Source organism: Hippoglossus stenolepis, chromosome 23 (assembly GCF_022539355.2).
Source record: "Hippoglossus stenolepis isolate QCI-W04-F060 chromosome 23, HSTE1.2, whole genome shotgun sequence".
NCBI lineage: Eukaryota > Metazoa > Chordata > Actinopteri > Pleuronectiformes > Pleuronectidae > Hippoglossus > Hippoglossus stenolepis.
The window spans coordinates 2778573-2799615 of record NC_061505.1 but is presented as its reverse complement, the minus strand read 5'-3'; the positions used below and the strand labels follow the sequence as shown (position 1 = coordinate 2799615).

The following is a 21043-nucleotide window of genomic DNA, read 5'->3' as shown; positions in this document are numbered from 1 at the left end:
ACACACACACATTTCGAAGGGAGTTCCTCAGGCAGCCAGACAAGGCTCCCTTTCACACTCCCGAGATACAGCATCAGATTGGGTCGATTGTGTACTTTCTTTGGTTTGTGTGTGTGTGTGGTCAGGTACGTACACCATTCTGTCCATCTTCTTTTCACACACACACGCATACAAAAAGTTTTCATCGGTCATGTTCCCCTGCATGAACACAGCATTGTGTGTGTGTCTGTCTGTGTGTGTGCGTGCCCAGGGGTGTGGTCTGGATGACATTTAGCTTAAAAGGTGAGAAGTGTACACACCCCCCCTCCCCCAAAACCTGGCACACACACACACACACACACACACAGAGCGATCATGGAAAAGTTGTGATGTAATGACGCCACACTTCTCTTGCAGAAGAACACGTACATAACCACATACGGGATCACGGCACACACACACACAAACACACACACACACACACACAGAGACACACAAGCACTCGTAGACGTCGCCGGCGAGACGCAGGCGTCACAGCTTCACACTGATTGCGGACGCTGAAACACACTTTCCCTCCAAACTCCAGCGGAGCGACGGAGCCTTCACTGTAAACACTCGCTCAATTTTCTCAAAAAAAAAAAACCTAACCAAAATTGCTACCACAACATTACGGCTGATTTTACCGCTGAGGTCACAGGCAACAGACTCTGATGTGAGCTGAAAACCATAAAGAGGTTTCTCTTAATGATGGCGGGCATAAAGTTTTAAAGCTTTTTTTTCTTCTTGTGGACATGTTACCTAGCAACTAAGAGACGCACAAGGCGGCTGCGGACGCACAAAACATGTGTGTGTGTGAAGGGAAAGACCAGGCAGGAGTCGGTAGCTGTAGATGTGGATATTATTCAAATATTATTTGAACATTGTAATAACAGACGTGTGAAGCAGGACTCGCTGGTTTGTCGTCGAGCTCGTGTGTGAATTTTGTGCGTCTTGTAAATCGCTGAATTTCTCCGATGCAATTTGCTTTCACGAAACAATAAATCAAAAACACTTACGACGTAACTGTTACTCTCATTTAAATTAATATTATTATATAAATTGCTCATTTTTTAAAGTATTTTATATAATTTCTTATGAAATAATTTATAAATTACAGGAATTTGTTTAGTTTTTTCTTTGCCGTTTCAACAGTATGATATAAACCTCTGCAAATCTGCAAATTGATAATGAAAACATTACAATTTTTACATCTTGACCTTTAAAACGTTATAATTAAAGTTTTAAATACATCCTCCTCATTCGCGTTCTTTCTCCGAGCACCAAGTCAGACTCGAAGCAGAATATTCAACGTCACACGTCCTCGCTTCTTATCCGGCTTTGTCATCGTAAACACACAAATACACTGTCGACTAACTTTATAAAACACGTTCCCGCTGCCGATCGTCCAAAATTCTCTTCAGGTAAACGTGAAAATGAGGTCGGCAGTGACGCAGCTACACAGAGTTGTTATCATCTCAGGTGTAAATCAGTGCTCAGCTGCAAGATCAGACTCTTGGTTAACTCAGGATACGTCAGGGTCAAAGGTCATGTGGATAGAAGAGATCGTTCCTTAAGTACAGAGCTCTCACTTCAGTGTGTGTGTGTGTGTGTGCGTGTGTGCGTGTGTGTGTCTTCCGTCTGCACAGGGTCGCACTTGTAACGGACGTTGTCAGTTCCTACAGAGTCTCTTTTATATTTTTCTGAACAGAGATTTATCAGATATTTTACAAGAACCTCAATAAAGGGGTGAGAGAGAGGGCGGGGAGGTGGGGAGGGCTTGGTGAGGATTTTCCACACATGCAATCCAAACACACACACACACACACACACACACACACACCCTTTCACTGCACATTCACACACTCAGAGTTTCTGACCAACGTCACCACAATCACAGAAAATCTTTAAAAAATCTCCCTGTCTCGCTTGTTCTTTCGGTTTCTCTATGAACACACACCTCTCTCTCTGTCTCTCTCTTTCACACACACACACACACACACACACACGTGTCCGAGCAGAGCTAGCTAGCGTGTCGACCATGCTAAAAATACCCCCGTCTGTTCTGTTGGGGTTGGCCTGGGGGCGAACCTGGGCCCGGGCTTATAAATGTCCTCTTTGTAGCGCAGTGGAAATGTCCAACAAATGACTCTTTTATTAGGGCAAGACAAAAAAACACGGCTAATTATGTTTACTCAGATCAACGCCGCGGCTCCACCAGCGCACACACACACCGGCAAGCTCTGGGGGGACTGTGTGTGTGTGTGTGTGTGTGTGTGTGTGTGTGTGTGTGTGTGTGTGTGTGTGTGTGTGTGTGTAGAGAGAGTTTACATTCAGAGCAGCTTTAAAACTGAAAATATTGGGGTGATGCTACGTGGAGGCCTGACAGAAACTAGAATATCCCTCAGTGGAGCTCACTCCCACACTAAGGCCCCACCGTTCAATCCTCTAAATCGGCCTGACTGTTTTCATCAAGATCCTCGAAATTATTCTCTGCGAAACGTTTGCTTCGAAATTTCTTCCTCGTCCGATACCACGTCGTTTCACATTTCACAATAACCCCGACAACGGCGAGAAAAACCCTGATGGGGAAAACGGCAGAGGAAGAAAATGAATGATCGTTCCTATGAGCGAATCAAAGAACGGTTTAATGTGCTGGGTCGGAAAAAATCGATGTCCCACCTGCTAACACGGAGGAGATTCAGCTTCATGTGTTTGTTGCATAGTTTCATTTGATCTGGTTAGTTTTGGTCTCACTTTGTAATTTACCTATACTTGACACCGATTGGTTTGTAGAAGGCGTCTGACGTGGGCGTGTTGTCAGTTGGGGGGTAGTCTTTCTGTTTGAATGGAGAAATTTAATGAACCGGTTACCATGGTAACATCATTATGGTATTGCTACCAGCATCAGCTCGTTCATTGGTTGGTCGGTTGAATGTCAACGTAGGAAACTCAAACCTTGTTTGGAAATAAACTAACAGAGGAAGAAGAGAAGGGAAACGACAATCTGGTTTAACAGAATATAATAAAATAATAAAACTGATGATGGTGCAGGTGAAGTTCTCCAGGAACTGAAATAAAGGTTTTAAAATGAAAAGTGAAAAACGAAACGGCGTCAGTGGAGAAGAGGAACGAAAGAGAGGAAACAAGGTCAAAGGCTGTGAGGGAATTCCTTCTTTCTTTTCAGCTGTCAGTCATTCAGCCGGTGCCAGAGATACCAAGGAACCAGTGTGTGTGTCTGTGTGTGTGAGTGTGTGTGTGTGTGTCTGATTGTGTGCTTGAATGGTGCGACAGGTCCTCGACTTGACAATGGACCCCGTCCCTTTGCGGTCACGCCACCACATCAGAGAGACGGAGAGAGCAGGAGAAAGAGAAGGAATGAGAGGAGGGCAAGAAGAGGGAAGGACGGGAAGGAGGGGAAGGAAAAGAGGGAAGGAAAGAGAAGGAGGGGAGGAAGAGAGATGGAGAATGAAATCGAGGGACTGAGAAAGTGTGAAGGATCGAAGGCGCCAGAAACCGAGCGAGGGAAAGCGAGCGCAGAGCGTGGCGGAGGAGGCGGAGAGAGATGGCTTTGAAAAAAAAAAGGACGGATTAACGAGAAAGGGCTTCGGGTGGTTCAGCCAAGAAACGGAGAGAATAGAGAGAGAGGGAGAGAGAGCGGGAGAGATGGAGAGAGAGAGGGTTGGCCCCTGACCCGAGGACATTATAGAAAGGGAGATTATGGTTGTTCAAAACTCTCTAAGCACTCACCCCGGGACCCCAGCTAATACCCTGACACACACACACACACACACACACACACACACACACACACACACACACACACACACCTCTAGCAGATTCACACTCAACACAAACACTTGTGTGGTGATATTCATTCATTTTCTTATTGTCAACAAATATTTTGTTATTTTTGTTGTTCCTCTGCTCCACCACAGAGATTCACTGTTACTGTAGTTTCTTTACAATCCTGAAGGCAAAGTCCTGTTGCTTTAGATTCTCACTAAAAGAAGCAAATGTTTATTCATCCTCAGGTGAAAATAGTCCTTAAATAGATGGATAGGATTGATAAGATAAAATAAGTTGTGATAGGACAGATCGATATGATACGATATTGAAGATAAATAAATAGATGGATAGATACTTTATAGATCTCGGGCAATTTAGTCCTCCAGCAGCTTATATGACAGTTAGAAAGAAACGCAGCAGGCGTATAAACCTAAGAAATGTGTGCAATTTTGAGAATATAAACAAAAAATACATATAAACATGGAAATATATCAAAACAAACGTACAAATCAATACAAAATTATAACGGCTAGATGTTTTCAGAGATTATTGGGCCTCTTTTTTTTTTTAAAGTACGATTTGAACGCTGCCATTGGAGCCAGAGTCTGTTCAGTCGTGATCGTAGACGTGGTGTCGAGGCTGATAAATGCAGTCGACCAATCCCGGGTTCCCATTAAGTGTTTAAAAGCCGGATTATTGCTGGTTTTAGATTTCGTGCAAGGTGTTGACAGTAAGAAAAATGAAAGGGTAACTTTAACCTTGAGCTTTGAGCAGTTACACAACTCCACACACACAGTCTTTAGCAGAGGGCTCTGTTCTCGGCCCAGGACAGGAGTCCTGGACGAGGGAGCAGTGTGTTCTCGGGGTGAAGGAAGGGGCAAGAGAGACGGCTGCCAGTACCGCCTGCTAATCTGAACAAGAGGAGGAAGAGGAGGAGGAGGAGGAGGACTAGAAGGAAGGAGGGAAATAAGAAGAAGGAGAAAGTAAAGAAAGATGGGCATGGAGGGATGCTTCTCTGAAAAAAAACGTTATTCTTGCGATTAACACACTCGCCAGGGGTCGCACCGAAAGCACTGTGGTTATAAATGTATATATGTAGTGGATGGGGGGGGGGGGGTGCGGACCACCCTGTCTCCCCAGTAAAATCTGCCCCTGCTCGTTCCTGGATGCTTTTGCGAACACAGCTTCAATCCTCCCAGTAAAACGTAATATTCATCATTTCTGATCGTGTGAAAATGAGAAGATAAGAAGATGGAGGGAGGAGAAAAGACGAGATAGAGGAAAGGAGCCATAAAAAAAACAAGGCGACAGACGAAGTAGCGGTAAAATAAAACAATGACACGGAGCAGGACGTAAAAAAGGTAAAAAATCTTCTTCTCCTTTCGAAACCAGAAGAACGAAAACACCGGCGAGCACTTTATTTTCCATCAATAAATTAAATCTGACCGAGAGCGATGAGCAAGAAAAGATGGAACAAAGGTTGGCGGCGGCGCGTGAGAAGAAGAGTCCTCAGAGGTTCAAGGGTCCTGCCTTGAATGTTAACACTGTTACACACACACACAGACACACACAGACACACACATAGAGGGGCTGCCCCTTGTTGCCCGCTCAATGAACTATGTATCTCTCACCCAACAAAAACACACTTGCCAGTTCCCGGCCACAAGAAAGCGAGAAAGAAAGAAAGAGTTAATCAGTATTGTAACTTGATCCGTGTGAGCTCACAAACTTCTGTGCACTTCTACAAACTCTATATATGTGCGTCTGCTGCATGTTATATGTCTCCGTGTGCGTCTACTCAAAGTCTTTCCATTTACCGTGTGTGTGTGTGAGAGAGTGTGTGTGTGTGTGTGTCTGTGTGTGTCGGGACTGTGTAACCGCAGCTATGCAGCACACAGCGGGCTGGACCACAGTAATGGAACCTAGTATAGATGAAGCCACCAGGCCTTACAATCCCTGCTCTGTCTGAGCTTGTTAAAGGAACAATCCGCCTAAAACACAGAGAGATCCCACATGTGCTTTAAAAACTCCAGGGTTCCACGCCCTCCGACGCTCGGCCGTCTTTAATCTGACAAACCGCTGCACCGTATAACGATGGTGTACGTTTTTCTCAGCCGCGGGGGTGGTCGCTCGCCATGAGCTTTTGCCAACGTCGAGTTTAGGATACAAGCGGTTGTAACACGTCGTCTGAGCAGCGCTACGACTTCAGGGCAAGGAGACGCTAACGCTAACCAGTGCTAGCTGTAGAAGCAAAGACGTGGTAGAAATAGATAATGTTGCTAACGTTATCTCATAGAGCGTAATTAAAGATGGACGACATGACAGCTCCCACAAAGTGAAGCCAAATCATCTTAATCGCCCCCTGGTGGCTGGCTGCAGTGTAGATCATAAACTCCTCCATGTTAGTCGGTGGGACATGGACCAAGTGTTTTTGCCCCTGGTGCAATTTGAGTTTTTAAAATCAGAGCAGAAACAAGTTATTTTTCAAGCATTAGAAATGTGTTGTTCTGAGTATGTTCACAGTTTAGTGACAGATGTTAAAGTTGTTTGTTTTCCCCCCCGAGCTTTAGAAAACTGTAAACTACAATTTGACAAGTTAACACTGTAAACAATGTGCATTGTGTTTTCAGACACGCTCAGATGGCAGCTGAAAAAAATCATATTCTCCAAAAGTTTGGTATTTAAAAACACGTTTGATGCCTGACTGGCGACAAAAATAGAGATTCCATATGTTCCACTTTAATGAATAATGTGTTTTTAAAATGCAAAAAGAACTTTCTACCGCTAATGTATCTACCACAAAACTTTCATTTTGCAAGGTTATGAAAATTGCAGTAAAAGCTCGTTCAAATGAAAGGTTCTCGTAAATACACGACTGTACTTAAAGGCACCGTAGGACGTGCACAGAAGAGCGATTAAAGGATCCTAAGTATAGAAATAATTACCTGAGGTCAACTCTTCACTGCCTGAGTATGTCGGTTGTAAAATGTGCGACCAGAAGAAGAAGTAGAGAGCGGGACAGGTGTAGAAGAAGAAGGAGCGAGGGAGAGAGGGAGGGAGGGAGGGAGAGAGAGAGCTGTCATCACTGTGTGTGATGAGAGAGTGTTTGGTTTGCAGGACTGTTATTACTCTGCCCACCATCATTTTCACTTCATCACTGCAGAACAGACAGAGACGAGGGGACAGGCTGGCAGACAGGAGGACAACGCATTAGTGTGTGTGTGTCTATAGTGTGAGTTGATGCCAAAGTTTGTCGACCTGCTAAAAGCTAAATTTGACGAATTATAAAAGCAAGAGACATTCACACCTTCTGCATAGACATCCTGTGTGTGTGTCTGTCTGTGTGTGTGTGTGTGTGTGCGCGCTCCATTCTCTCCAGGTTCAGTCTTTTACAAACTCGAGTCGCACAAACACACTGTACAGTCCTGCGTCTCAGTGCGTCTCAGTGCCATGTCTTCATTTCCTCTGGTCTGACCCAGATTCAGTCCGGCCTGTCTGCACTGTGTGCGTGTGCGTGTTTGTGTGTATAGTGTAGCATAGTTGTGTATCTGTCATTGTGTGCGTGTGAGTGTGAGCTATCAGCACCCGACCAGGAGAAACCGTAGAGGAGCAGATGGATTTCCCTCGTAGACTGGGAACAGCATCAGCGGACGTCTTGAGACCGCGTGTCCATATTGATTCCGTCAAACGAAGGAAACTCGGCTCCGTGGCGCCCGCGACTGACCGATAACGGAATTTATTGGAAGTCTGCAGAACTTTATTTCCCAGAATCCTCAGCGCTCAATATTTTAAACACACGCACTGTTTTCACATTGTTTCAATTTTCATCTTGACTAGATAATGAGTTTAACAATCACGCGTGAGGATAGTGCGCTTTGGCGACCCCAAGTGGCAGCAAGAGGAAAATGCTGAAAAGGTGACAGAGTTCATTACCCAGAAGTCCTGTCACGTTACTTCAGTGACCAGCGTTAGTGACATAAAATCCACACATCACTTATTTCGTTTCGCTTTGTTTGTTCTATCTACTTTTTTGAACAATCGTGTTTCTATATCGGGCGTTTTGAAAATCCGACAAATCTGCACCCATGTATTTTATATAATGCGATTTTTATTTTGATTGTAGTATATCAGGAAATATATGAGAAATAGAAACAAAAGACATTGTTTATAACTCAACGTTTACGTGAATTAACCCCCAAGAAACCGTGAAACATACACAAACTGATGCATTATAATTTAGCGATTATATAGCTAAGAAATTGATAATATTTTTCTAAAGTTAGTTTTCGTCCGATATAGTTTGTTCAAAAAAAATTCATAGGACATGTTCAGAGCCGTGAGAACATTACCGTGAGTAATAATTCTGATAGAAGCTTCCTACGTTAATATTTTTCTGCGTAAATCGTGTATATTTTTAATGAAGGTAGGCATCAAAACGTTGTATATAACCTCATAGTTCATATGCACGACCATATTGTGCGAACACCTGTACGGGAAACATATTATCTGCATGTGTACTGTCGCTGCATGGAGTCTGCGTGGGTAATGCTTGTGTGACTGAATTCGGTATACACAAAAATCTGCACCATGTAGTTACTGACTCCATGGACGTGTGTGTTTGTGTGTGTGTTTCTGTGTGTGTGTGTGTGTAGCGCTCCTGCTTGGCACCGTCACCTCCGAAAGCTTCAGCTTCTAATGGGAGCAGACAGGTCTTTGGCAGAGCGACCGTAGAACTATTTCTAACTGCAGATCGCTTTAAAATGGACCCGTCGCAAAAAACCTGCTGCTGCCGTCTGTGGGGAGGTAAAAATATACTGTATGTGTGTATACACACACACACACATGTAGGGTGAAAGTGTGTGTTTATGTAGGGAACCTGGAGGAGATGTTATGTTAAGGGGGACGAGGAGAGTGGGTGAAAGCAAAAAGAGGTAAACACGAATAATGAAACGTGAACAAGGCGCTCGAGAAAAAAAAGGGATTTTTTTTTTGGCAGTTTCTTGCAAATTCTGTGTCCAAAGAGATTCGATGCAGCTACAGTTGCCTCATGCGTCTCGACACGAAGAAACACACACTCCCACAAGTCCCCTGTGTTTAGATATTATGGATTTGTAATCACATCGGTTGTTGCTTGTTGCGATTAACCTTCAGAAAATTATCATATCGTCAAAATCGGATCTGTTGAGCTCTGTGGACAGTTTAGTCCCACGCCTCTCGTAGCGTCGTTCTCCAGCTGTTTGCAATGAATGAAGCTGCTCGGCAACCAAACAGACGCAGTTACAAAGCAGCTAGACAACCCGATGTGTCCGTCAGGTTGTGGTGGAGACCAAACACGGAGCTAAAAGACAGAAAATACTGGGCTTATTTTCATCAGGGGATCAGAAACAAGACTTTAAATTAATGATTATGATGCTGGATGTGTAAACAAGCAGCTGTTGGCCAATAAAAATGATAGATGATATGTCACTGATGTTTTCCGTCGCCCCCAAGTGGCCAAAAAGAATCATACAGACAAAAGAATGTGGATTTTTGACTATTATCACTAAACTGATTTGTCTCTATCCATTGTCTTGGTTTTTCCGAAACCCACCAATGTGAGCGTTTTGCAGAGCTGCTGCCCCCTATTGGCGAGATGATGATTTTCTTTCAAAGTTTATGCAACTAAAAGTACTAAGAATATGACAAAAAATTGAAGTAATAAGGGATGTGAGGTTTCATACTAGTTCCACACTTTGCTGGTGGATGTAATCGCTCGTCTGATGAGATATATACAGAGAATCTCAATAAGCATGACTGATGTGTCTTGAAGTTCTGCTGTGAAGTACCCAGATCAGTTTCTTTGTTCTTCATCAAAACCCAACACAACTCTCGCTTCATTTCTGGAACTTAATCAGAGGCTGTTGGACACATTCATTAACTTTTCCTCAAAGAAGACGACTCGTCTCCGAGCACATCTGACGCGTCGTCTCCGCAGCAAACGAGCGGCCGAGACTACGAGCTGGGACATAAAACAGCATCTGGTCGCGTCAGATCTGCATCTCTGTCTGTGTCACTTTCCCACAGATGTTCAGGCTGCAGCTCTGCATCTCTGCCTCTCTTCTGTTTTTCATTTCTTTCTCCTGCGACAATTGAAATTAACTTTGGGGTCGAGGTCTTGATTTAATCTGAGGAGGCTTTCACACCTTGTTTGGTCCAGAACTTCCGATTTTCCAGTTCAGTCTGAACCAAAACAACAGGGGGTGTGAAAGGTTCCTCAGACCAGAAGAGGTGTTCTGGGTCTGGATCAAACTCATCAATGGTTCTGTTGGTTTGCAGTGAAAACACTTTGTTGGAGAGTTTGGACTTTTGGACCAAATCACAGGAAGTAGAGACAGAATTAAACAATAGAAGAGGAAGCAGCTGCAATAATGTTTGAATCACGAGGACGTTCATTTGAACTAGTGTGGAGTACTGTAGTACTGTGTAGTACTGTGGAGTACTGCAGTACTGTGGAGTACTGCGCCTGAAGGTGCTGATGCTGCTAGTAATACCACCATGATGTTACCATGGCAACCAAATGAAGCGTTTCATTCATTTTCAACACTGCGACGACGACAGGACGTTTGGATGTTTGTCAGACAGAATTCTTTAGTCCCTAATTTACAACGTGAAACCAAACCTCTGATCCTTTTAATCGAGCGATGGACCAATGAGAGCTCCTCCTGCTGCTGCAGTGTCTCCACTCAGCTCGTGGGGACATTTGTTCCTCATAAGTACAGACTTTTATTTCTCTGTCTGACTGACACCACCTCCGCCCCCACGCACCATAAACTTGGCCCCGGTCCTCGGTTGCATTCCTGGAACGCGTCTCGCGCGGTGTCAGATGTAACGGAGAGGAGCACCGCGAGTTCAAGCCCCGCACGCGGCCAACGTGCCTCTGCTCGTCAGGCTCCAGCTTCACCACCTCCCACCTTTCCCCTCCCCCTCGACCCCACCCCCGTCCCTCCTCTCTCTTTCTCTCTCTCCCCCTCTCTCTCTTCTTCGTTTGTCCTCCAGCCCCCTGGTCCTCTCTGCTCCTGGGAGCCACCAGTCCGCGCTGCTCAGTAGCTGCAGCCACTTTCCTCCCTCAGCTGATAAAACTCTCCAAACACACGGACTCCGACACTTTCACACCTCCCCGTGCACGTGAGCGACCACTGAACTTCATCCTCCTCGTGGATCAGGAGCGAGCGATGGATCAGTTCCACAGGTTTTGGCTCAAAAGTGAAGCATCTCACGAATAAATTATTAATATCCCTTCATAAAAAAAAGTTACTCATCGTCTCATGCGTGTCACAGGATACTCCCGCTTTATTCTGCAAGCGCCTGTCAGTCAACAGCCGGGGGGGGGGGGAATCGTGTTATTGAATTATTTGTGAGACGCGCAGCGCTGGGTGCGTGTTTTCTGGACGCAGCCAAGAAGAAGCCGCAGGGAGAGAAGCGGAGGAGAAGCAGCAGGAGGAGGAGGAGGGTGAGGAGGAGAATCCGAGTTGTGCACTTTACCCTCAACTTAACCCTTCACCGCTTTACGCACGAACCCTCGCGTCTCTGCGTAAACTTCATCCAAACCCAGGAGCGAGAGGCGCGCACTTGTGGTTCCTGTAATGTCGAAGCTCTGTTCTGGTTTTATATTCGCCTCAGAGGCACCCGCCGCCATCCAGTGCCACCGTATCAGATATGACAGATACCCTATCAGCCTGACTGCAGCTCGACCCCGCCGCGCCGCCATCTGCTGACCCGACGCGCTCCCGAGAGAAAGGGAAAGAAAAGTGATCTGATCGCCTGATGCAGCCACAGTGAGAGAATCTGGAGAGATTGGGACGCGTTAAACTAATCAAAAGTGAAGGGAAAGTCTTTGATAAACGCGTGCGTGTGTGTGTGTGTGTGTGTGCGTGGCGAGGGCTGGAGCCACCACAGACGCGCAAAGTGAGGATGAGCCAGTTATAAGTTCACTAAAGACTCATGTTCTAAAGGAGAGCGAACATCTGACTTGTGATATGAGCAGATTGAACTTTGCGCATCATGACTTTTTATTTGTCCAAATGCACGAAAGGCATAAAAGATAAATGTTTAGTTTGTGGAGCGGAGGGATAAAGATCAGTATATGTGGGAAAATGTGTAAAAAGTTTCACATTAATAGTTCAAATACTCTCTCGGAGTCGATATCAATATTATCTCACTGTGCCATTGCGCAGCACCTCCTCAGTAACTTGATATTACAGACGGAGTTCCGTTAAAGCAGCGCACACAGTGAAGCCATGGAGAAGTAATGAATGAACCCGGAGTGTAAAAGGCACAAAAAAGGAAGAATAAATCATAAAAAAACAAGTTTGTAAAGTTAATAAATTAAAGAAGTCTAAAAAGACTGAGTCCATCACCCGCAGATAGAGTTCCACTCTGACCCGGAGTCCCCCTCCCCGCCCCGGGCAGCGCTTACCTGCAGGAGCCAGTGGCAGGTCTCTCCGATGAAGGGGAAGCCCATGGATCCTTTCGGCATGGGCAGCTTGCAGTTTTTATCCCGCGTCGCCGTCCATCTGAGCTGCCACAGCTGCTGCGACACGGCGAGGAGCAGGGCCATGGACACCAGGCAGGCGGCCAGAGTGGCCAGAGCCGACACGAGGTCGAAGCTGTCGAACAGCATCGTGATGGAGAAGCCCGGCGGGTCTCTCTGGAGCTCGGCACGTCTGTTCACAAAGCTGCAGAAAAGCTGCGCGTAAACTTTTTTATTTCTGAAAAAGATCAGGATCCTTGGGACGATTTAAAAAAAGTTGGACGTAAAAGTTTCTGTGCGTAACAGCGCAGCGCTCCTTCACGCGCTCCAACGCGCTCTGGAAGTCACAAGAAGCGGCTGTGTGTTTTTCAGAATGAATGAACTGGGGGGTTTTCTCCTTCAGACACACTGGAGCTCCAGTTTTTTAACAAACAGTCACAAAGTGGCGTTTCTGTGCGTAAAGAGTTGCAGCTGAACGTGTCGCCTGAGCCGTGGATGTGCCACAGGTGAGCAGCGCAGCCCCGGAGCTTCAGGATCACACCTCAGCTCGTGCGGAGTGGAGAAACACAACCACTTGTTTTAATGCTTTAAGGATTTGGAGTCTCTCGAGGCTCGGGACTGTCCTGGTGTTTGGAATCTCATGGTTGGTCCCGTTTGTGGGTCAGTGACCTAAAGATGAAGAAGAAGAAGTCTGGAACTTGGAGACTCTTGTCAAACCTCGAGGTGATGAAACGCACGTTTATGTCAAAACGCCGGGACACGTGGAAAAAAGTGAAGTCGAGTCCTGGAGCTAAACTTTGTGAAAACTTCTCGAGGGATGAAGTGGAAAGACTTTCTTAGAGGGGGGGGGGAGACAGAGAGAGAGATTGAAAAGTGAACGAAAACTCTTCCAGGATTCGCGTCTCTCTCAAACTCTCCAAAAAAAAAAGAAGCAAAATCAAAGTTGAATTGCAGAAGTTTTAATCTCTGTGCAGGAAAGTCGAGGAAGGTGAAGAGAAGTTTTTAAGATCCGTGCAGGAGTGAAAAGGTGCGCGTGCAGAGAGATGCTCAGGAGCCTCCGTCCTTCTTCTCCTTCTCTTACTTTCTGTCGTCCACTCTTTTCTCTGTGTACCTTTCTGTTTCTGAGCTGCTCTCTCTCTCTCTCTCTCTCTCTCTCTCTCTCTCTCTCTCTCTCTCTCTGCTGGCTGCCCATACACTCCAGTATGTGTGTGTGTGTGTGTGTGTGCGCGCGCGTGTGTGAGTGCGTGCGTAAAGAGTGTGTGTGTGCGTCCAGCCAGAGGCACCAATGAGTGTTTATATAGTGCGGAGGCAACTGGAAGGCGAATAGGCGGCCAAGGGCTCCCGTCGCCCTCCAGCCCTCCCACCCCACCCCACCTCACCCCAGCGTCGGCCGAGAGACTCCCTCCCTCCTCCTCCTCCCTCCTCCTCCCCCTTCCCTCCATCCCTCCTCCTCCCCCCTTCCTCCCTCCATCCCTCCTCCTCCTCTCCTTCCTCCCTCCATCCCTCCCCTCTGCTCCACCTCTTTCTTGCTCCTGGAGGAACCCCTCTCCTTCCTCCCTCCCTCTCGCTCTCTCTCTCTCCCTCCCTCCTCTCTCTCTCCTCTCTCTCCTCTCCCTCTCTCCTCTCAGGAGAAGGGGTGGTGGTGTAAAGTGAGCGGCAAGCGGCGCAAGAGGAGAGGAGGCTTGGAGCGTGCTGGAGCTGGCAGCGCGCCAGTGTGAGAGAGAGAGAGGGGGTGTATGTGAGTGTGTGCGTGTGGAGGAACACGGCTCGCAGTTACTTTTATGACTTCTGTCTACGTGCGCGCTCTTTAAACTAATCACCTGCAGACGAAAAACTACGGTGCGCGCACACGTGGGGATGTAACTTCACTTACTTCGTAGAGACATTAGGACCCAAATCAATCAATCAATCAATCAACCAATCAATCAATTAATGTTCCAACAAGTGAGCTACTAATCACTTGGGTCAACTCAACACGCGCCTTTACGCACAGTTTGGTGTATTTAAGTTTAGATTCACACATTTTTTCACTTTGATTCATCTTAATTAGTTTAGTAAGTTATTTAATTTAGGGATTAGTCCTTTTTCATCTCCACCTTTGATCCACACTCTTCTCTCTCTCTCTTTCTCTCTCTGTGTATTATATCATTTATCTATAATCTTATGTCATCCCACATTTCCCAGTGATGTTCCTTCATCATCACTATTACCCATCATGCACCTCTCATCTACCCATCATGCCCTCTGTCTCCTGTTCTCCTGAGGAGCTGCAGAAAAACGATCAGATCAAATGAACTGACTGGCTTCAATTAGGTCCTCTTATTGTGTTGCGGGTTTATTAGAGGCTGTTACGTCACACACACACACACACACACACACACACACACAGCAGATGAGTGTGAATGAAATCCTCATAGTAAAGTCAACTTCAGTTAGTGTATTTGTCTCATTCATCTCTTCTTTTCTTGCTCTTTCGTCCATTTGTCTCTTCCCCTCCTTCCTCTCCTCCTCCTCTCATCCCTTTATTCCCTCAAACAACAAAGGAGAACTCTCTCTCTCTCTCTTTTCTCCTCCTCTCCTCCTCAGTGTCTCACACTCGTTCTCTGACAGCGGCTCAATGCTGCCGCCTAGCGGAGGAGAATCACATGCCAGCCGGCCAGAAAGAGAGGGAAGGAGGGATGTTGAAAAGAAAGAGAGAAAAGAGAGGATTGTTCTTGTGAGTGCACAGTGTCTATTCAGCGGTTTGTGTTTTCTTTGTGAAATGTAGATCCGTGCACATGATGAGACGAGTCTTATAAACGCTCACGTGCAACTTTCTGTGTTTTCTTGCGTTGGGAAACAGCAGGTGTACAAATTCAGTTCAAACATATTTTCCCGTTTCTCGACTTCGTCTTCTTCAAAGAAAGATTCAGGATCTTGTTTTTTGGGGAAAATCGAAGTGACGAGGACAGAAAATGAGTGTAGTGTCGGTTCTCTTGTCTTTTATTGTGAAGGGGCAGGCCGATGACTGCTTCCTCAGTCGCCAGTTTGTAAAGTTCAGATGTGAATCACAATGTCTTCTTTTTAACTTTCATACAACAACCAGGAGCGGCATTTCATTCTGTACAATATGTGCTTTCCATTCTAATGTGAATCTGACTCCACAGTAGACAAACAGAAAAACAATCTCACCTCTAGATCCATTCAGTTGCTGCTCCCGAGCTCTCCATCATAAAACATGATCTTCCTCAGGACCTGCAGTTTGCAGTTTGTCGTCCCTGTTTATGTGAAAACTTGAAAACTGGAATGGCGAGAGATCTTTCTAGTACAAGTACAATGACATGTTGTGTAGCCTGGAGGAGCCTAACTGGTAACACACACACAGATTAACAGTACTGAAGAAAATTAGATATATCTCTGACGAGGCCCAACTGTCCCTTTTTTAAATGAATTCAAGCTGAATTCAAGCTGCACCAAATCATCCCAGATACCAGTTTTCTAAATATGTCTCTAAATATTATTTTTCATCAAGATCCAAAATCAATGTCGAAAGAGGTTTTGCGGAAATCCATGAAGTATTTTTTACCGTAATCCTGCCGACAAACAAACAAACATCTGAAAAGTCCCAAGCTGACTCAAACATGTTTATTATGAAAGTGTGTGTATATTTGAGGTATGTGTGACCTCAGCAAACAAACAAGTGACTCATGGATTACGGTCCAGAAAAGACTGTGTGTAATGCAGTGCATGTAAATCCTCCAGAAAAACAGCCTTACAGAACAATGTGTCCACAGACGAGCCGGTTTTCTTCTAAACCTGACTCATAGATTATGTAAAGAAAAGCAGGTAAACGTTCCGCTCGGCCTCAGAATCACAAACTCTGACGATAACGAATATATTTATAAACCTCATCAGGTCACAGACGCAGGTTTGTCATCGCGCTGCTTTGCTCAGACACGTCTCTAATGTTTCACCGGCCACCGAACGCCTTCTCACGTCCCGACGCCTCCGAGTGGGTTTCACTGTCGAGACGCGACAGGAACAGAAAGAGACGTCGCAGCGTTTTCAAACCTGCGACACAGAAACTCACTTAAGGTGACGGCGGAGGGCGTGTCAGCACCACGGACAGCGTCACAGTTTGTTACGTCTCAGCTCGGACCCGGTGAACTCAGAACACTTTAACTTCTAACTGAGGTTTTTTACTTTAGGTCTCAAACTATTTTCATAAGGAACATGTTTGCCGATATATACAATATACAAGGCAGAAAAATGTATACAAAAAAATGATACAAAATTTATAGTATTATTTTTATTTCTTTACGTCCTCTACAGGAGTTAATGGCAAAAATAGAAAGCATTGTTCTGTGAAAACTGATTTTATAAATATTTTTAAACATGTCAAGTGAGATAAATAAATGATCCAATATATAAACATGACCTTGTATACACAGTAAGTTTATATAATCAAATGTTTGTTTCTGTATCCATATCTGAAGTTTGTTATGTAGTTTTATCATCATTTTGATCTTTGAGTCAATAAAGTGTTACTCATTTGAAAAAGGTTTAGATTCAAAAAGTTGTTTTAATTAAGAAGTGAATCAGAGAATATTTAGTGAAGGAAAAGAGAACGTCAGCAAGTAGATTTGATGATGAAGCTGATTCACAAACGTTCGCTCTGATCCAACAGATCGAGGCGAGGGAGCGACAATCACACACACACACACACACACACGACGACCAAATCCTCCTCATCCACTCCATTACAAGGTCACGACCTCTTGTATAATGTGTCAGACTTCAGCGTTTTTCATTCCAGGTCAAGAACAGAAAGATTTGGACGCACTTATCCCCGTTATGTGCCGAAGTTAGATAATTACAGCTGCAGCTCGTGTGTGTGTGTGTGTGTGTGTGTGTGTGTGTGTGTGTGTGTGTGTGTGTGTGTGTGTGTGTGTGTGTGTGTGTGTGTGTGTGTGTGTGTGTGTGTGTGTGTCCCTTTGTATAAGCAAAGACGCCTTATCTTTACATTCCTCTGCTATGTCCATTTAAGCTTTTAACACTACCTAAACACACACACTCACACTTCCATACCTCCGTTTGCCTGAGCTGTGTGTGTGTGTGCGCGCGTGTGCGCACGTGTGCGCACGGTGTGATGCGTGTGAGTTTTGCTTGCCAACGTATTTTCAATTTCCTCCGACCCTGTGGTGACCTTTTACGACTGAGGTGTTTAGCTTAGGCTTTAGAGCTTAGTGGGACAGAGGAAGTGAACACACACACACACACACACACACACACACACACACACACAGACACACACTCACTCAAACACGTCTTCATGAAGTCAGAGGACATTACTCTGACTTACATTAATTTCCTGGAGACTCACTCTAAACCATAACTACTACTTAACTATAAACTAACCCTTACACTTAACCTTAACCCCTTAACCTTCACTCTAATATATAAAATTATCTTAAACCCTTAACTATCACCTTAACCTCACCCTTAACTTTAAGATTACAGCCTAAATCTTAACATTAATCTTAACCTCAAACTTATCACTAACCCTTAACCTTAATCTAAACCCTTACCTGTTAACTTCAAACTTATCACTAACCCTACTCTTAGCCTTCCCTTTAAAATATGTCCACACCTTTTAAATTGTATTTATTCTGTTTTATTAAACGTGATAAAGTTCCACAGGTTTTTATTTGGCTCATGTTTCATCTTCCCACCAACATTTGTAGAAATCTGCTGAGTAGTTTTTGTGTGATCCTCAGTGATTCACATCCACGACCGCTGAGGGAGAAAAACCTCCCTGATACAAGAGCATTCCTCTGAACTGAGACTTTTGCGTCACCAGCCTGTTGTTTGCGTCTTTTTTTAGATCTGCGGCTTCTCCACAACAAAATCAGGGGGAGGGAATTTACTGAAAGTGGCGTCCTGTGCGATCGGTCCGTGCCGGAGGGTCGTTATTATCTGTGGACCTACGGAGAACAAGCCATTTACAAATTAGGACGGCTTTAAGGAAAGCTTGGCGGTTGTTCGGTGGGTTCAGGCCAGAATATGTTGGATAATCTCATCAACCCCCGACAGACCAGAGGTGGGAGAAGTTCATCGATCCTTCACTTTAAGTGTCTCCACTGCGTTTGTTAACATAAAGGCCGACTGGTGGAGTTTGAAGACAACATATCTGAAAATGAAAAAGTATCTCAGGGTGAAGTAAGAAAGATGTCGGCCGCTCCTCGTTTGCGCTCGAGGCCAGAAGCTCAAAGCTACATCCCAATAACACGTTTGTTCTGTAAGATAAATTAAAGATGAACTTTAGGTTTTGGACGATCTCACCGTGGAAAAAGACGATCATCAGACTTCAGGCTTTTATTAAAAACAATAAAAACTTTCGTAACGCGATCACAAGCTGCGCAGAATTTTATCGCCGTGCGTGCTCTAAGATGACCTCCATTAACGGACTGCGAGCTGCGTGTGGCACAGCTGGGCCGCAGCAGATGCTCGGTAACGACCGATGAAGAAGAAGAGCAGCAGCAGGGCGGAGATGAAGAGGGCAACAAGAAAAACAACAGGAAAGCCACCGTGGAGCGAGAACACACACAAACAGAAACATGAAGTGGCTCAGTAGTTACAGATGTGGCGAATGGTTCATTTTCACGGCGGAGACGGACGATCAGCACGTGGAGCTCGTTGTTTCCGGATCGCAGATCGTTGATGAAGTTTCTCACTGTTCATAAACTCTTTAATATCGGATTGACGGAGGCTGAGAGGGCTTTTCTTTCCTTTGGTCGCGGATCCAAACCGAAATAGTTCAGAAGACGTCAACAGTCCTGAAAAAAAAAAATATATATATATATAACATTCAAAACAGTTTCCAAAACAAATTTAGAAAAGTTGTTCTTAGCGAGAGAAAAGTTGAATCGTCTTATTATCATATGTGAGCGATTAAAGACGAGTCTGAGGGAAAAGATTGGGTAAGAGGAGGATCTGTGCTGCGTTCGATGCCCACAGGACACAAGGTCACTGACTAACTGTGGTGGAGCCGTCCAGGATTTCATGCAGAGATTCCTTCAACTAATTAAGTACAAAAGTGGCTTCTCCCCCCCCCCCTCCAATTTTCTGGATCGGGGCTTGTGGGGAGACTTCTGGATAAAACAAGGATGTGGGTTTTTTTATGTTGCTCCTCCAGGCTGGTGTGCGACAACTTAATTAGAGCTTCGCTTGATCGCAACTGTGTGTTTCCAGTCGCGGCCTCACGTCTGCAGGAGCTGGTCGCTGCGTGTTTTTCTGCTTCTCTGGGACGAGAGGTTGCGAGTTTGAACCTTGAGCTCGGCCCCGTCTCAGGGAAGTGACTGAATCATGAGTTTTCCCCTCAAACTACCGGACGGGGATTACCGGGCTCAGGCCAGAACCTCTGGGTGATGACACCATTAATAGTTCTTGTTTGGAAATCAGAGAGACACAAGGCAACCACAAAAACCCGACTGATATGGATGAGTCTCGTGACACTTGGCGCAGCCTGATTGAATTTCAGGGACTTTTGGTCCCTGGCGCAGGAACAAGCTCGACTGGTGATCGACTGGTTCCTGTGTTGTAAGCAGATGCACGTTCTCCACTGAGAAGCAGGAAACTGGAGGCACTGGGTCGTGTTGACGTGTTCAGAGATCCCCAGTGATTCAGAGAAAGGTGCTGCATTGTGAAATGATCGCGTCAAAGAAAATCCCCAAATCTTCCTCTAAAAAATCCCCGAAATCCCGACCTGACAGATTTGATGGTTATTTTATACGTTCACTTCAAACTGTCACAATACGTTGAGAGAAACATGAAGTAACTCCAAAGGAAGAACGAGGGTGAGAGGAATGGATGTAAAAACTTAAAAAAGGAAGAAGGATTAAGAAGGAGACAAAACAAAGAGACCATCAGTCTTCTTCTTCTTCTCTCGTCTGTACAAGAGAAACTTTCAGCCCCTCGCTCCGTTTTGTTTATTCTCTCTTTTAATGGCGTCACATTTTCCCCCGCACGCCTCATTTGTTCTCGTCATTTATCACATTACTTTGTCAGTTAAAACGCGCCTTTGCTCCGAGCGTCACTTCTTCTTCTTCGTCATCACAGGGCTTATTTCTCACACTAAAGCAGCTGACGAGGGCAGATTAAATCTCGTCTGCGTCTCTCACAACAAATATATCTTCTCCTAATCTGAACCAGTCGTCCTCGTCGTCATCACCAGTAGCCGCAATCACTGGTCCCTGCGGAGCGTTTGAGAAACGTTTCTCAAGTAAAACGTTGAGTACTTCCCCACTGATTGTTTTACGGGTTTATCAGCATTTTAGTTTTTCATACTGCGACACGTCCACCTCATCAAAATAATGTTTTTAGAACTATTTTATGTTATCACCTAAATTATCTATGACTATCATTTCAGTTTGTCCGGTTAGTTCTCTATAAAATGTTCAAGTACTTTTTCCACCACTTAGTATAAAACACCTGAACGTTGACCTGACGATGTGAGATGTACATCTAACATGTAACAATGGCCGACGTTACCACATCTGGCAAATACCCAACATGTGTTTTCCTGCACCGAGGAATAAATTTGCCATAAAAGAACTTCACAAACTCCAGTTGTGCCTCGGTCGCTCCGTGTGACGGATGCCGTGGGTTCGAGTCTGACACAGCGTCTGACCGCAGGCTGGCTTTTTACTGGGCGGCCCCAAACAGCTCGTGACCCCCCCGCTGCACGTCGAC

The 21043-nt window shown here is 45.2% G+C and overlaps 1 protein-coding gene across 1 annotated transcript in view; it reads right to left on the bottom strand.

Moving 5' to 3' along the window:
* The window catches only part of LOC118102402 (cytochrome P450 26B1), a 28958-nt gene extending 15457 nt beyond the window's left edge, over positions 1-13501 (bottom strand). Inside the window, exon 1 of the mRNA XM_035148524.2 lies at positions 12260-13501. Coding sequence (XP_035004415.1) covers positions 12260-12463 — 204 coding nt within the window. The 5' untranslated portion in view covers positions 12464-13501. The remainder of the gene's footprint in view (positions 1-12259) is intronic.
* Between the last annotated feature and the right edge of the window lie 7542 nt (positions 13502-21043).